This window comes from Myotis yumanensis, unplaced genomic scaffold, assembly GCF_028538775.1.
Source record: "Myotis yumanensis isolate MYYU_CA2020_CCGP unplaced genomic scaffold, mMyoYum1.0.hap1 SCAF_23, whole genome shotgun sequence".
Lineage (NCBI taxonomy): Eukaryota > Metazoa > Chordata > Mammalia > Chiroptera > Vespertilionidae > Myotis > Myotis yumanensis.
Window position 1 is genome coordinate 4,354,425 of NW_027223774.1, and position 16,859 is coordinate 4,371,283.

The 16,859-nt window shown below is 56.4% G+C and overlaps 1 protein-coding gene across 1 annotated transcript; it reads right to left on the reverse strand.

Annotated features, from left to right (window-relative positions):
- Window positions 1–270: 270 nt before the first annotated feature.
- CACNG6 (calcium voltage-gated channel auxiliary subunit gamma 6) lies at window positions 271–15,637 on the reverse strand. The gene is made up of 4 exons (XM_070401574.1): window positions 14,250–15,637; window positions 8,207–8,281; window positions 5,655–5,792; window positions 271–1,043 (listed from the first exon to the last, which is right to left on the reverse strand). The coding sequence occupies exons 1-4, from the start codon at window positions 14,575–14,577 to the stop codon at window positions 805–807; spliced, it is 780 nt and encodes a 259-aa protein (XP_070257675.1). The 5' UTR covers window positions 14,578–15,637; the 3' UTR covers window positions 271–804.
- Window positions 15,638–16,859: the final 1,222 nt, after the last annotated feature.

Sequence of the window (16,859 nt, forward strand, 5' to 3'; positions counted from 1 at the left end):
CGCCGATCCCACCACAAACGGACTCCCATTCAGAGCTGTTACAGTTCCAAACCTTTAATCCCAAATCAGACCACAGGGAGGTCAGACCCAGACATTCTCCGGCCCCCCATCCCCCCCGCAACTCCCCGCTACCCTACCCCATGTCTCCAAATGTTGGATTCGTCAGAAGAAGGCTCTCCCACAAGTGGATGCATCCAGATCGCAGACATGAACAGGTCCCCCTCCCTCCCCACACCCCCTGACCTCATCTCCCACCCCTCCCGCCCCCAGTTACCCCATCAGGTCCCCACCAACCTCCCCTGGGGACCCTCGTTTGCAAAAAGCCTCACCCCCAAGCGGCCCAGGATTCAGCCACCGAGGAACACATATGTACAGAGGAAAAGGCGAGGGCGCGAGAGACGGGTCTGTGCCAACAGCCTGGACCCCCGGAGCAAGGAGGACAGTGTCTCTGGGACGTGGGGCGAAAGATGCTGAGGGGCCCTGGCCGGTGTGGCTCAGCGGATAGCGCATCAGCCCAAGGACCGCAGGGTCCGGGGTTCGATTCAGGTCGAGGGCATGTCCCTCGGTTGCAGGCTCCTCCCCGGCCCCGGGGCCCTGGCCGGGGTGCATGCAGGAGGCAACCCATCGACGTGCGTCTCTCTCACGTCGATGTTTCTCTCTGCCTCTCCCTCTCCCTTCCACTCTCTCTAGGGGTCCATGGAGACGTGTCCTCGGGGTGAGGATGAACAACAACAACAAGATTCTGAGGGGACAGAGGACCAAGGAGGGGTTGCAAGGAGCTTCGAGAAGGTGCAGGGGTGCCTCTTAGGGGGCCCTGGGCCCCTGCTTGGGACAGAGGGAGCCCCAGGGCCAGGGCGGCAGGGTGAGCAGGAGGAAGCAGCCGCCCCCCAGCAGCAGGACCAGGCTGGCCCCCACGGCGCAGCCCAGAGACCAGGAGTACTCGTAGGTCAGGGCCGGGGCCGGGGGCGGCTCGGGGCTGACCCTCTGAACCAGGGCTCGCACGGAATGCCGGAACACCTCCAGGCTGACCAGGAGCAGCAGGCCTGCGGGGAGAGGAGAGAGGAGGTGTTCAGGCGCCGGGGAACCCCCAGCTTCGGTCTCAGTAGCTCCTCAGTGCACCCCATCCCAGGCTCCTCAAACAAGAAACCTGAGAGACACACACCCCCCCCCCCCAAGCACCCTCTCATTCATGCATTCATTCATTCATTCATTCAACAACCACCTATTACATAGCAGATGCAATTTTGGAAGCTGGAGAGAAAGAAGGAAGAATAAGTGTGAGAGGCACGAAGTGGAGCAAGCGGTGGGCGCCTGGGGCCGGGGAGGGGAGTGGGAGTCGGTTTTTAAGGGGACAGGGTTTCAGCTGGGGAAGATTGAAAGGTTCTGGAGCGGCCCCGGGCTGGGTGGCTCAGTGGGCTACAGCGTGATCCTGATACACTGATTCCGGTTCGATCCCCAGTCAGGGCACATACAAGAATCAACCAATGGCCCTCGCTGGTTAAGCAGTGGATAGAGCAGCCGTGGGCAAACTACGCCCGCGGGCCAGATCCAGCCCGTTTGAAATGAATAAAACTAAAAAAAAAAAAAAAAGACCGTACCCTTTTATGTGATGATGTTTACTTTGAATTTATATTCGTTCACACAAACACTCCATCCATGCTTTTGTTCCAGCCCTCCGGTCCAGTTTAAGAACCCATTGTGGCCCTCGAGTCAAAAAGTTTGCCCACCCCTGGGATAGAGCGCCGGCCTGCAGATTGAAGGGTCCCGGGTTCGATTCCGGTCAAGGGCACATGCCCGGGTTGCAGGCTCAATCCCCTGTAGGGGGCGTGCAGGAGGCAGCCAACCACTGATTCTCTCTCATCATTGATGTTTCTCTCTCTCTCTCCCTTTCCTTCCCTCTCTGAAATCAATAAAAATATATTTTAAAAAAAGAATCAACCGATGAATGCATAAATATGTGGAACAACAAATCTCAATCTCTCCCTCTCTCTCTCTCTCTCTTTCCTCATCAGTCACACCCCAGTAAAATTGAAAAAAACAGCGATGGTCACCCTAGCCGGTTTGGCTCAGTGGCTAGAGCGTCAGCTTGCTGACCGAAGGGTCCAGGGTTCGATTCCGGTCAAGGGCACATACCTGGGTTGCAGGCTCCTCCTGGGCCCAGGGCCCTGGTTGGGGCTCCTGCAGGAGGCAACCCATCGATGTGTTTCTCTCCCATCTGTTTCTCTCTGCCTTTCCCTCTCACTTCCACTCTCTCTAAAAATCAGCGGGAAAATGTCCTCGGGTGAGGATAAAAAAACAACAGTGATGGCCCTGGCTGGCTTGGCTCAGTGGATAGAGCATTCACCTGCGGACTGAAGGGTCCCGGTTTGATTCCCGCCAAGGGCATATGCCCGGGTTGCGGGCTTGATCCCCAGTAGGGGGCGTGCAGGAGGCAGCCAATCAATGATCCTCTCTCATCATTGATGTTTCTCTCTCTCTTTCTCCCTTCCTCTCTGAAATCAATAAAGAAATATATTTAAAAAACAACAACAACAACAGTGATGGTGAATCACAAAACGAAAAGAAAGGCAGCCAAGTTGTAATGCCATTTGATTTTTAAAAAAAAGGGGGGTGGGGAGGAAGAAGACAGACAAAGACCCTGACCTCATGGGGTTTAGATTCTACTGGGAGGAGACGGGCAGTAAACGACGCTTGCAGGAGACAATGAGGAAGTCAATACATAACGCAGCAGGCAGGCGTGATGGGCACAGTGACAGGGTGACCGAAACCCAGCTCCCGCCAACGGCAGCCCTCCATCTATCAGCTGCCTCCTGCACGCTCCTGACGGGGGATCCGGCCTGCAACCCAGGCATGTGCCCTGACCAGGGATCGAACCACCAACCTCCCAGGGCACGGGCCAACAGCCAACCAACCGAGCCACGCCAGCCAGGGCGAGACAGAATTTTTAACTGATGATGGCTTTGATGGGAGTTCATCCAACCCTTAAATACCGGCCCAGAGAAATCTTAACGCACTGCCCGCTGGGCAGAGCACGTCTCAGGCCCTCCTGGCCTGCCGGCGGCCGGGTTACAACCTCCTAAGTAAACACATGAGAAGACAAGATAATTTCAGAGAGTGAGGCATGCTGGGAAGGAGTTAAAAACAGGGTGATGGGAAGGGGAGTGACACCCCGGGTGGAGCAGGGACTTTAAATAGTGTCGTCGGGAAAAGGCATTTCAGCTGAGACGCGAATGAGGGATGACTGGAAGCCGGCCACGCGTGGAGTGAAGCGATGGCTATTCCGAGCAGGAGGAGCGGCTGGGGAGAAGGCCCGTGGTGGGATGGAGCAGAGTGAGTTTGAGGAAAAGAGAGAAGGCCAGTGTGACCAGAGCAAAGAGAGTGGGGAGGAGGAGAGAGGTGGGCAATGGGCGTGCAGAGGCGGGCAGGGGTCAGATCACTTAGGACTATATATATATATATATATTAATATATTTGTATTGATTTCAGAGAGGAAGGGAGAGGGAGAGAGAGAGAGAGAAACATCAATGATGAGAGAGAATTACGGATCGGCTGCCTCCTGCATGCAACCCCACTGGGGATCGAGCCCACGACCCAGGCATGTGCCCTTGACTGGAATCGAACCCGGGATCCTTCAGTCTGCAGGCTGACGCTCTATCCACTGAGCCAACCTGGCTAGGGCCACTTAGGACCATAGGATGGTCATCCATGGTCATGGATCCCAGCCGCCTCCCCTCTCAGATCCTGGAGCCTGGCCCCAACCTCAGTCTCTGACCCTCCTTCCTCTTTGTCCCCTGCTTTTCCCAGTTTCCCCCATGTTTGTTTGTTTTTTAAGTATATTTTTATTGATTTCAGAGAGGAAGGGAGAGGAAGAGAGAGAAACATCAATGATGAGAGAGAATCATTGATCGGCTGCCTCCTGCACGCCCCCCACTGGGCATGTGCTCTTGACCGGAATTGAACCTGGGACCCTTCAGTCCGCAGGCCGATGCTCTATCCACTGAGCCACACCAGCCAGGGCTCCCCCATGGTTTTTAATCAGGGGCCTGGGGCATGCAGCCTGGAGTCAGTGACCCCCTGAGCACCTTCCCGGCCCCACGCAGCTCAGCATGAGGGCATTGAAGGTGGAAAAACATCTGGACGAAGAGGAGACACTGTCCAGTCCCCTTCACGCCTCTGCAAGTTCCTGCATCTTTCATTCACTCGACAGATCTCCACTGAGCTCTCGTTATGAAATATACACACAGGGGACTAACAGAAGCTTCCACCCAGAAGGAGAGATGGACGATAACCCGGTGAATGTATTGTGGTGGCTGAACCGCATCCTATATTGGGGGGGGGGCGGGGGGCTTTAAAGAAATGAGTTAAAATGAGGTCATTCAAGGGGGCTCCCATCCAGTGTGGCTGCTGCCTTTACAAGGAGAGAGCAGGACACAGACAGGCACAGAGGGACGGCCACGAGAGGACACGGGGAGAACAGGGCCATCTGCAGGCTGAGGAGAGAGAGGCCTCAGGAGGCCCCAGCCCTGCTGACCCCGGGAACCTGGACTTCCAGCCCCCAGGACGGAGAGAAAATACACTCCTGTAGTCAAGCCGCCGGTCCGTGGTGCGCTGCTGTGGCAGCCCTCACAAGCAAACGCCGAACCAGCGGCCTTTCTGTCCACACTAGCAGACGCTTGCCCAAGGAGGACTACATTTCACAAGGAGCAGCACTTTTTCGGACCCTCAGCTCCAAGAAAGCGACAGTCCTTGCAGACCCCAAGGTCCGAATCTTTTTTTTTTAATTATTAAATTTATTGGGGTGACGTCGGTTAATAGGATCATATAGGTTTCAGGTGTGGGTTTCTATGTTACAAGACCTGTATATTGCCCTGCGTGCCACCTCCCGAAGTCAAATCATCTTTCCTCGCCATATATTAGGCCCCCTTCACTGCGCCACACACAAGAGAGCTTGGAGACCCTCCAATTCCGAGCCAACAACGGGGCTTAGAGCTCTCATTTCTGAGCCTACCACTAGCCCTTGTGCCTCCCAGCATGCAACAGTGCTTGGAGACCTCTCCGCCTCCCAGCATGCAACAGTGTTTGGAGACCTCTCAGCCTCCCAGCATGCAACAGTGCTTGGAGACCTCTCAACTTCCCAAAATGCAACAGTGCTTGGGGACCCTGCCTCCCAGCGTTCAACAGTTCTTGGAGATCTTACCTCCCACTGTGCAACCCAGCATGCAACTGTCCTTAGCGATCCCACCTCCCATCGTGCAACAGTGCTTGGCGATCCTACCTGCCAGCATGCACAGTTCTTGTAGATCATACCTCCCAGCATGCAATGGGCTTAGAGATCCCACCTCCCAGCATGCAACGGGGTTTAGAGATCCCACATCCCAGCATGCAATGGGGCTTAGAGATCCCACCTCCCAGCATGCAACGGGGTTTAGAGATTCCCACCTCCCAGCATGCAATGGGGTTTAGAGATCCCACCTCCCAGCATGCAATGGGGCCTAGAGATCCCACCTCCCAGCATGCAACGGGGTTTAGAGATCCCACCTCCCAGCATGCAATGGGGTTTAGAGATTCCCACCTCCCAGCAGGCAACAGTGCTTGGGGATCCCACCCCACAGCCTGCAATGTCCTCAGTCTCCAGGCTCGCGCGCGACCCTCACCTGAGAGGCCAAAGCAGATGGCTCCCACTCGGACCAGGAACTCTGCGCCTTTGCTGAGCACCATGATGATGCAGAGGCAGCCCAGGGCCATGACCGTCAAGCCGAGAACCGCTATCACCGCGGCCGCCAGGTTCATCTCTGTGCAGGGGGGAGGGGAAGAAGGGACGAACATGGGGTGCAGGGAGTGGGCGAGCTCCCCCACAGGGGGCCCGAGCCAGGGCAATGGGAGATGCAGGGCTAGCGGAGCATGTCCCAGTGGAAGCCCATCCAGTGGCTGACTTCTCCTGTTGAGGGATCTAAGACCCAGGCAGGACCCGTTATTTGCCTCGAGTCACACAGCAAAGAGGGGACAGGGCCCCGACTGGAAGGAATGGAGTGACCAATGATTACTTGGGGTCTGGTCGCCGCCTGTTCACAGGTGAGGAGGCTGAGGCAGTGGGTGCGGGGGTGACCATGGGGGGGTATGTTACAGTGGCCACTTCCTGGATGGAAGGTGCTGGTGAAGTCACGGAACCTCTCAGCCTGTTTTCTCCTCTAGAAAATCAGGATCCAACTCCTTATTGGGCCCAGCCTGCATAGCTCAGTGGTTGAGCGTCGATCTATGAACCAGGAGGTCACGGTTCAATTCCCGGTCAGGGCACATGCCCAAGCTGGGGGCTCCATCCCCAGTGGGGGGCGTGCAGGAGGCAGCCAATCAGTGATTCTCTCTCATCATTGATCTCTCTCTCTCTCTCTGTCCCCCCCCTTCCTCTCTGAAATATAATAAAAATATATTTTAAAAAAACGAAAACAGCCCTAACCAGTTTGGCTCAGTGGATAGAGCGTCGGCCTGCGGACCAAGAGGTCCCAGGTTCGAATCCGGTCAAGGGCATGTACCTTGGTTGCGGGCACGTCCCCAGTGGGGAGTGTGCAGGAGGCAGCTGATCGATGTTTCTCTCTCATCAATGTTTCTAACTCTCTATCCCTCTCCCTTCCTCTCTGTGAAAAAAATCAATAAAATATATTAAACAAAAACAAAAACAAAAACAGCCCTAGCCAGTTTGGCTCAGTGGATAGAGCGTCGGCCTGCAGACCAAAGGGTCCCGGTTTGATTCTGATTAAGGGCACATGCCTGGGTTGCAGGCTTGATCCCCAGTGGGGGGCGTGCAAGAGGCAGCCAATCTATGATTCTCTCTCATCATTGATGTTCTAACTCCTCTCCCTCTCCCTTCCTCTCTGACATCAATAAAAATACATATTTTAAAAAAATATCCTGGGGTGAGGATTAACAACAACAAGGTGAATTTCCCAATCACACCTGCCACCCTCAGGTGCTCAGCAGCCGCCTGGGGCCGGAGGCTGCCGCCCTGGGCAGCACAGACACAGGACACTTCCATCGCACAGAATATTCTGTGGGGGAAGCTGCCGTAGGGCTTGAATCCTGCCTCTGCCTCTCGGCTTCCGGGGAAAATAAATTTAACCACTCACGCACATCCGTTTCCTCAGCTGGGAGACTGAGATAAAGCCCCCGCCTGCAGAGCGGGCCAGGATGGAGCGCCTATAAATGGACCGCCCAGCACCATGTCTAGCACATGGTAGATGCACATTTGTAAGATGTTCAAGTACCACGCACAGCCCTAGCCGGTTTGGCTCAGTGGGTAGAGCGTTGGCCTGTGGACTGAAGGGTCCCGGGTTCGATCCCGGTCAAGGGCACATGGCCGGGTTGCAGGCTCGATCCCCAGTAGGGGGCGTGCAGGAGGCAGCCGATCCATGATTCTCATCATTGATGTTTCTCTCTCTATCTCCCTCTCCCTTCCTCTCTGAAATCAATAAAAATATATTGGGGGGCAGGGGGGGGGCTGACCAGTTTGGCTCAGTGGCTAGAGCGTTGGCCTGTGGACTGAAAAGTCCCGGGTTTGATTCCGGTCAAGGGCATGTACCTTGGTTGCGGGCACATCCCCAGTAGGGGTTGCGCAGGAGGCAGCTGATCGATGTTTCTAACTCTCTATCCCTCTCCCTTCCTCTCTGTAAAAAATCAATAAAAAAGCCAAAACCGGTTTGGCTCAGTGGATAGAGTGTCGGCCTGCAGACTGAAGGGTCCCAGGTTCGATTCCGGTCAAGGGCATGTACCTGGGTTGCAGGCACATCCCCTGTGGGAAATGTGCAGGAGGCAGCTGGTCGATGTTTCTCTCCCATCGATGGTTCTAACTATCTATCTCTCTCCCTTCCTCTCTGTAAAATATCAATAAAATATATTTTTTTTAAAAATCAATAAAAATATATTTTTTTAAAAAATTAAAAAATATATATTGGGGAGAAAATAAAGTACCATGCACAGAGAGGGAATGTGACTTGCCTAAAGTTGCACAGCATGTGGCAAAGGCAGAGACGGGGTAGGAGTGTTGGGCACAGGGCCCTGCAGAACCATGACCCTCCTGCCACCACTCCCCCCAAAGTGGGACCTCCCCAGGACATAGGAGCTGAGCCCCAGCCTGCCGAGAACCCCTCCAACGCGGTCAGCATATCCCCACCCCCCACCCCCGACCCCCCACCACGGGATGACAGGCTCTCACCTTTCTTTGTGGTTCTCTGGAAGATGTGTGCATTCTCCCCCGTGGTGAAGAATTTAAAGTAGGTGCAGTTGGTTTCTGTGGGAGCAAGGGGGAGAGAGAAATAAGGGAGGTGATGCCAGGGGGGACCCTAGTGTAAGTTCAGGGCTGGATAGTAAACCTAGCTCCCAGTAGCCTGAGAATATGACCTGAGCATCCCCGATAGAAATAGGACAGAAGAGCCCTAGCCGGTGTGGCTCAGTGGATAGAGCGTCGACCTGCGGACTGAAGGGTCCCCGGTTCGATTCCGGTCAAGGGTACATGCCTGGGTTGTGGGCACGTCCCCAGTGGGGGTGGCTGTGTGCAGGGAGCAGCCAATCAGTGATTCTCTCTCATCATTGATGTTTCTATCTCTCTCTCCCTCTCCCTTCCTTTCTGAAATCAATAAAAACATATTTTTTAAAAAATGACAGAAGAGTCCTAGCTGGTATGGCTCAGTGGATAGAGCGTCGACCTGCGGACTGAAGGGTCCCGGGTTCGATTCCGGTCAAGGGCAGGTGCCCGGGTTGTGGGCTCCATCCCCAGTAGGGGGCGTGCCCGAGGTAGCCGATCCATGATTCTCATTACTGATGTTTCTATCTCCCTCTCCCTTTCCTCTCCTCCCTGAAATGAATACAAATATATAATTTAAAAAATATGACAGAATAGAAAAATGACGCTCAGCAAAAGCCACCTGTTGTCACACAGCTTATCCGGTGCTGGGATTCCAATGCGGAGCTTTTTACAAATTGATTTGAGGGAGAGGGAGAGGGGGGAGAGAGAGAGAGAAACATCGATATGTTGTTCCACTTATTTATACATTCATTGGTTGATTCTTGTATGTGTCCTGACTGGGGATGGAACCCACACCCTTGGTGTATTGGGACAATGCTCTAACCAACTGAGCCACCCGGCCAGCATAGCTTTTTTTTTTTTTTTTTAATTGATTTTTTACAGAGAGGAAGGAAGAGGGATAGAGAGTTAGAAACATCGATGAGAGAGAAACATCGATCAGCTGCTTCCTGCACACCCCCACTGAGGATGTGCCCGCAACCAAGGTACATGCCCTTGACTGGAATCGAACCCGGGACCCTTCAGTCCGCAGGCCGACGCTCTATCCGCTGAGCCAAACCGGTCAGGGCTCGGCCAGCATAGCTTTTATGTGTACGGGAAACCAGCACAGTGCGTGAGTGGCTCTACTGCGGTGTTCGGGCACCGAACCTGTGCTCTCTTCGAGGTGTGCCTGTGCTAATCTTTCTGGAAGACAGACTGACAGACTTTATGGAATGAAGGACAGTTATGCCCTATCACCACCTGTTTTACTTCTGGGGATACATACAGACAAAAACCATATGCAGGGATGTATATGTTTACAATCACAGGAAGTCCAAAAACTAACAGAAAGCAGCCTACAGCCCTGACCGGTGTGGCTCAGTGGATAGAGCATCGGCCTGCGGACTGAAGGGTCCCAGGTTCGATTCCGGTCAAGGGCATGTACCTTGGTTGCGGGCACATCCTCAGTACCGGGTGTGAAGGAATCAGCTGATGGATGTTTCTCTCTCATCGATGTTTCTAACTCTCTATCCCTCTCCCTTCCTCTCTGTAAAAAAGTCACTAAAATATATTTTTTTTAGCCCTAGCTGGTTTGGCTCAGTGGATGGAGTGTCGGCCTGCGGACTGAAGGGTCCCAGGTTCGATTCCAGTCAAGGGCATGTACCTGGGTTGCGGGCATGTACCCAGTGGGGAGTGTGCAGGAGGCAGCTGATCGATGTTTCTTTCTTATCGATGTTTCTGACTCTCTATCCCTCTCCCTTCCTCTCTGTAAAAAATCAATAAAATATATATAAATATATATTTTTTTTTAAAAAAAAGAAGAAGAAAAAAGAAAGCAACCTACAGAGATCTGAGAAATAACAATAAAAAAACAGAACCCTGGCCAGCTAGCTCAGTTGGTCAGAGCATCGTCCTGATTCACCAAGGTTGCAGGTTTGATTCTAGGTCAAGGCACACACAAGAATCAACCAATGAATGCATCAATAAGCGGAACAACAAACCTCTTTTCTCTCTCTTTCCTCTCTCTTTCCTCTCTCTCTCTCAAAATCAATCAATATATTTTTTTAAAGAAAACACATTAAGAGCTGAGTCAGGAAGAAATGAAATAAAAGGATAATAATGTTAAGAGGAGCACAAGAAGGATCTTGCAAAGGCTGATAATGGCTTCGTGACAAACCCCGGAGCGCATGAGTCATCCCACTCTTCGGACCCGAGGTCCCAAACCCTCAACTTTAAAAGCCAACGAAAACCCGCTTTCCGGACCAGAACTTCCTGCAGAACTTCCGGCAGAATTCACTACTCCAACTTTCTTATTCTACAGGCGGGGGACACTGAGGCACGGGGAGGGAAGAGAGAGGTAGAGACTAGCCCAGGGGTGGGCAAACTTTTTGACTCGAGGGCCACAATGGGTTCTTAAACTTGACCGGAGGGCCGGAACAAAAGCATGGATGGAGTGTTTGTGTGAACGAATATAAATTCAAAGTAAACATTACATAAAAGGGTACGGTCTTTTTTTTTTTTTTAGTTTTATTCATTTCAAACTGGCCGGATCCGTTCCTCGGGCCGTAGTTTGCCCACGGCTGGTAGGGGATGCGGGGGGGGGGGGGGGGGGGGGGGATCAGGAGAGGGGCCTGGCAGACGGCGGGAAATGGGAAGAAGGAACTTTCCAGACTGAAGGGGGGTGTGGAGGTGACCCAAATAGGAGATGCTTACGAAGCACACCCGGCTCTGTTCTAGGTTCTCCACATGCACTAACTCCTTAGTCCACAGAGCAACCCTGGGCGTGTTATCACCACCCCCATTCTACAGAAGAGAAGAACGAGGAGGAGAGGTAAACTGAGTCAGGTGAGTCAGGGGACGCTCCACCTGGTGGCCTGAGGGAAGGAGGGGGCGTGAGATGTCCATTTAGACCGGCGATGGCGAACCTTCTGAGCTCGGCGTGTCGGCATTTTGAAAAACCCTAACTTCACTCTGGTGCCGTGTCACATATAGAAATCTTTTGATCTTTGCAGCCATAGTCAAACAAAGACTTATATCTTTGATATTTATTTTATGGTTTTTTTAAAATATATATTTTATTGGTTTTTTTACAGAGAGGAAGGGAGAGAGATAGAGAGTCAGAAACATCGATGAGAGAGAAACACCGATCAGCTGCCTCCTGCACACCCCCCACTGGAGATGTGCCCGCAACCCAGGTACATGCCCTTGACCGGAATCGAACCGGGGGCCTTTCAGTCCGCAGGCCGACGCTCTATCCAATGAGCCAAACCGGTTTCGGCTATTTTATATGTTTAAATGCCGTTTAACCAAGAAAAATCAACCAAGAGAATGAGTTCGCGTGTCACCCCTGACACGCGTGTCATAGGTTCGCCATCACTGATCTAGACCCTGTTGTCGCAGTCAATGGGGGGGCTGGCCCACACCCATGAGGGGACTGGGCCGTCCCATCTAGCCGGCGTGGTACATTGTTCCGGGACAGTGTGAGGTGTCTGGCATCCCATTCACTAATAATCTAGGACAGCGGTTCTCTACCTGTGGGTCGCGACCCCTTTGGGGGGTCAAACGACCCTTTCACAGGGGTGGCCTAGGACCATTGGAAAACACATATATAATTACATATTATTTGCGATTCATCACTATGCTTTCATTATGTTCAATTTGTAACAATGAAAATACATCCTGCATATCAGATATTTACATGACGATTCATAACGGTAGCAACATTACAGTGATGAGGTAGCAACAAAAATAATTTTATGGTTGGGGGGTCACCACAACATGAGGAACTGTATTAAAGGGTCGTGGCATGAGGAAGGTTGAGAACCACTGCTCTAGGACATCTTGTCTCTGACCCCAAAGGATATGGCACATCCCATTTGGAAAATAAAATCGATACATTTTTTTAAAAAAAATTGCTGCCCTAACCGGTTTGGCTCGGTGGGTAGAGCCTTGGCCTGCGGACTGAAAGGTCCCAGGTTCGATTCCGGCCAAGGGCATGTACCTTGGTTGCGGGCACATCCCCAGTAGGAGGTGTGCAGGAGGCAGCTGATCGATGTTCCTCTCTCATTGATGTTTCTAACTCTCTATCCCTCTCCCTTCTGCTCTGTGAAAAATTAATAAAATATATATTTTAAAAAAAATTGTTTTGGAAAAAGAGAGCTGTGCCCGGCTGGTGTGGCTCAGTGGTTGAACCAGGAAGTCACGGCTTGATTCCTGGCCAGGTTACATGCCTGGGTTGCAGGCTCGATCACCAGTAGGGGGGTTGCAGGAGGCAACCAATCAATGATGCTCTCCCATCATTGATGTTTCTCTCTCTGTCCCTCTCCCTTCCTCAGTGGATAGAGCGTTGGCCTGCGGACTGTACCTCCATGTACCTCCATTTTATAATAAAATATATATATGTATTTTTGAAAGGTAAGCATTGCTATAAAAATCAACACCGAGGAACCCCATGATATGCAGTAGGTGGTGGTGGTGGGGGGGGACATCTCAGGGCAGTGAAGGTAACATTTCCTGGGAAGCGGGGGAGGGGGGTGTTTGGGGGGGTAGGGAGATGTGAGGTGAGAGGTCCATTTGGTGGAATCAGTACGTGGGAACAGGCATGGTGATACTTGGGTCAAGGCTGTCGGTCTCCCAGGGCCCGCGGGGTGGGGGTGCAGCTGCCTGGGAGTGGGACGAGCAAGCTGACACCAGGAACCCAGTCTCTCCAGGGGCACAGGCTGTGTGTGGGCACGTGCACAGGGCACAGGCTGTCCCCGGGTGTGGGTGTTTCTGGGGAACGCAGGCTGCTGAGGGCGCCAGCTGTGTGCGGAGTCACAGGCTGGGTGTCGGGCCCAGGCCACGTGTGGAGGCTCCCTGTGGGGACACAGGTGTCTGCGATCACAGTCTGTACCCGGGCTTTGGAAGTCACAGCATGTTCTGGGGCGTGGGGGGGGGGGCACTGGGGGTACAGGCTGGTCTGGAGGTACAGGCTGGTCTAGGGGTACAGGCTGGTCTGGGGGTACAGGCTGGTCTAGGAGTACAGGCTGGTCTGGAGGTACAGGCTGGTCTAGGGGTACAGGTGGTCTAGGGGTACAGGCTGGTCTGGGGGTACAGGCTGGTCTGGGGGTACAGGTGGTCTAGGGGTACAGGCTGGTCTGAGAGTACAGGCTGGTCTGGGGGTACAGGTGGTCTAGAGGTTCAGGCTGGTCTGGGGTACAGGCTGGTCTAGGGGTGCATGGTGGTCTAGGGGTACAGGCTGGTCTGAGAGAACAGGCTGGTCTGGAGGTACATGGTGGTCTAGGGGTGGGGTACAGGCTGATCTGAGGGTACAGGCTGGCCTGAGGGGACAGGTGGGTTTAGGGGTACAGGTGGTCTAGGGGTACAGGCTGGTCTTGGGGTACAGGCTGACCTGAGGGAACAGGTGGGTCTAGGGGTACAGGTGGTCTGGGCCCTAGACTCTAGGGGAACAGGATGATTTAGGGCTACAGGCTGGCCTGGGCCACAAGCTAGTCTAGGGGTGCAGACTGTTATGGGGGTGCAGGCTGGTCTGGGGGTACAGGCTGGTCTAGGGGTGCAGGCTGGTTTGGGGGTAGAGGCTTGTCTGGGGTGCAGGCTGGTCTGGGGGTACAGGTGGTCTGGGGTACATGCTGGTTTGGGGGTACAGGCTGGTCTGGGGGTACAGGTGATCTAGGGGTAAGGCTGGTCTGGGGGTACAGGTTGGCCTGAAGGAACAGGTGGTTTTAGGGGTACAGGTGGTCTAGGCCCTAGAGGACCCTATGATTTAGGGCTACAGGCTGGCCTGGGGCACAAGCTACCTGGGGGTACAGACTTTCTCTCTCTACAAGGTTTGCGCGTGGAGCAAAGGCCCTTGGGGAGCACGGGGTGGTGCAGGCTCCCTCCCCGGGGCTCAGCTCCATCTGGGGCACCGTTTCCTCCCCACCCCCTCCCTCCCGCCGTCTGGGGGGCCCCCCTCCCCCGCGCCCGGGCGCCTCACCTCCGGGCAGCTGGGCGGGGCCGCAGGTCCGCCGGCCCGCGGGCACGTCCTCCTGCCACAGGCGCTTGACGCACACCTTCCAGAGCCCCAGGTAGGCGGCGTCGCACACGGCGCTGTCGTTGGCCTTGACGGTGTTGAGCTCCACCCAGAACTCGGTGCCCACGGCCAGCACGGCCAGCGTGGCGCCCACGGCCGTGAGCAGCAGCACCAGCTTGACCTTGCCCTCGCGCTCCGGCGACAGCCCCGGCGGCTGCCCCGCGCCCCGCCTGGCGGCCGCGCCCCGCCGCCGGTCCTCCTCTTGCATCAGGAAGTTGGACCACATCATCATCCCGGCGGCGGGCCGGGCCGGGCCGGGCCGGGCTCGGGCTCGGGCTCGCGGGGAAGGGCTGGGCCGGGCGGGCTGGGGCGGGGCTGGGGCTGGGGCTCGGGGTGGGGTGGGGGGCGGGGACCCCTGGGGTCTGGCAGGCGCTGGGGGGGCTGTTACCACGGGACGATCAAACAAGGAAGCGCTGAGTCTCCCCGGAACCTCACATGGGGGTGCCTTTGCGTCTCAGAAGAGAAAAAAACAAGACACCCCCCCACCCCACCCCCTACACACACACACACACACACCCTGGGGAGCCCTCCGAGGAGCAGGGAAGGGCCTGCGTTGCCACAGAAACTCAGCAGAGACGTGGGACCCCGAGCAAAATCGAGGCGCCCAGGAAGGGGGCCCGGGGGACTCCGAGGGGCTGCTCCGCGCGCCCCCTCCCTCGGCTCAGATTTCGGGGTGCGCAGGAGAGGACGCTGAGCTCCCCGTGCGCATGCAAGGAGGCGCCTCTTGGCTTCTTTTCGGCTCGGAGTCTGGGGAGGGAGGAGTCGGGTCGCCTCTGGGGGATTTAGGGGGGCAGGTCAGCCCTCCTTCTGGGTCTCGGGGAGGCCGTGGGACCCCCCCCCAACATTCACACAAGGGGGATCCACAGAGTCCTGGCTGGGGTTCAGAAAAAAAGGGGGACCTGCTGGAATCAGTGAACAGACTCCATCCGAGGTCTGCACGGGGGCGGAGGGCTCCCCAAGGGGTTCAGATTGGGGGGGGCCTGGGGTCCCCACGGGGGTGGGGCTCAGATCGAGGCTGCAGCTCAGCAAACGGGGACAGACGCTCCCCGCGGTGGAAGGAAGGACAGCGGGGCCCGGAAGGCACTCGGCGTCCCCTCCGGCTCGCCGGGCTCCCCTCCCCCGGGCTCCCAGGGCCTGCCGGGCCGGGAAGGCTCCAGGCTCCGCTCCAGGCCGGGCGCCTCCCGCAGGCCGCCCTCCCCCGGCTCCCGGGCAGGGACCCCGCTCGCCCTCCTGCCTGGGCGCCGCCCCAGCTCCGCGATCCTCCGCACCGCGCGCTCCGCACCGCCGCCCGCCCGGCCGCCGCACCCGCGCCGCTTGCCGCGGCCTCGCCCCCGGCCGCCCACCCCCACCCTCCCCGGCTATTTCGGGCTCGACCCGTAAATAACACCCGCACCTGTCGCCGGGCGCCTGTTGCCATAGGGATCCCGGGTATTTTAAGGAGACCGGGGGCGGGGAGGGGCGGGGGCCGGGTCCTGACCCGGCTGGAGCGCGAAGGGACATCCATTCCCTTAAGGGTCGAGCGCGCGGGAGCCCAGGGTCCGGTCTCCCGGGGGCGGGAGAGGGAGCAGGGCAGGGAGCCGGGATTGTCGATTTGTGGTCTGAACGGGCGCAGCTGGGAACGTGAACAGCTGGATCCCAGGGAGGAGGGGCTGGGGGCCTGGGCTACTGGGTCTGAGGGAGGAGGGGCTGGGGGCCTGGACTCCTGGGTCTGAGGGAGGAGGGGCTGGGGGCCTGGGCTCCTGGGTCTGAGGGAGGAGGGGCTGGGGGCCAGGGTCTGAGGGAGGAGGGGCTGGGGGCCTGGGCTCCTGGGTCTGAGGGAGGAGGCTGGGGGCCTGGACTCCTGGGTCTGAGGGAGGAGGGGCTGGGGGCCTGGGCTCCTGGGTCTGAGGGAGGAGGCTGGGGGCCTGGACCCCTGGGTCTGAGGGAGGAGGGGCTGGGGGTCTGGACTCCTGGGTCTGAGGGAGGAGGGGCTGGGGGCCTGGGCTCCTGGGTCTGAGGGAGGAGGCTGGGGGCCTGGGCTCCTGGGTCTGAGGGAGGAGGCTGGGGGCCTGGGCTCCTGGGTCTGAGGGAGGAGGGGCTGGGGGCCTGGACCCCTGGGTCTTGAAGGCAGAAGGACAGAGGCCCATGCTGGGGTCCTCCGCTCCCTTGGCGGTAGAAAGGTCAGGCGGGGGAGAGCTGGTTGCTGGGAGCACAGAATCAGAGCCGCAGTCCTCTTCATGGAGTTTATTAGATGGGCACCCCAGGACTTTCCATGCAGTTTGCTCCCCAGGGGCAGGGACAGGGCAGCCCGTGGAATGGCCGCAGGGTCTGGTCTTCACCCTTTCACCCCCGCCCTCAGGGACCCACCTTCACCGGCAGCTCTGCCCACAATTGGCTGCTCCAGCAGCCGGTGGGCCGGGCCTTCTCCATGCACCTGCTTTGGATGCCACCGGCGTCCAGTATCGCTTCCACGGGAGCACAGATCGCCTGGGGTGTGACCCTGGGCATCTGCGGGCTCCCCCCGCCTGTGGCAGG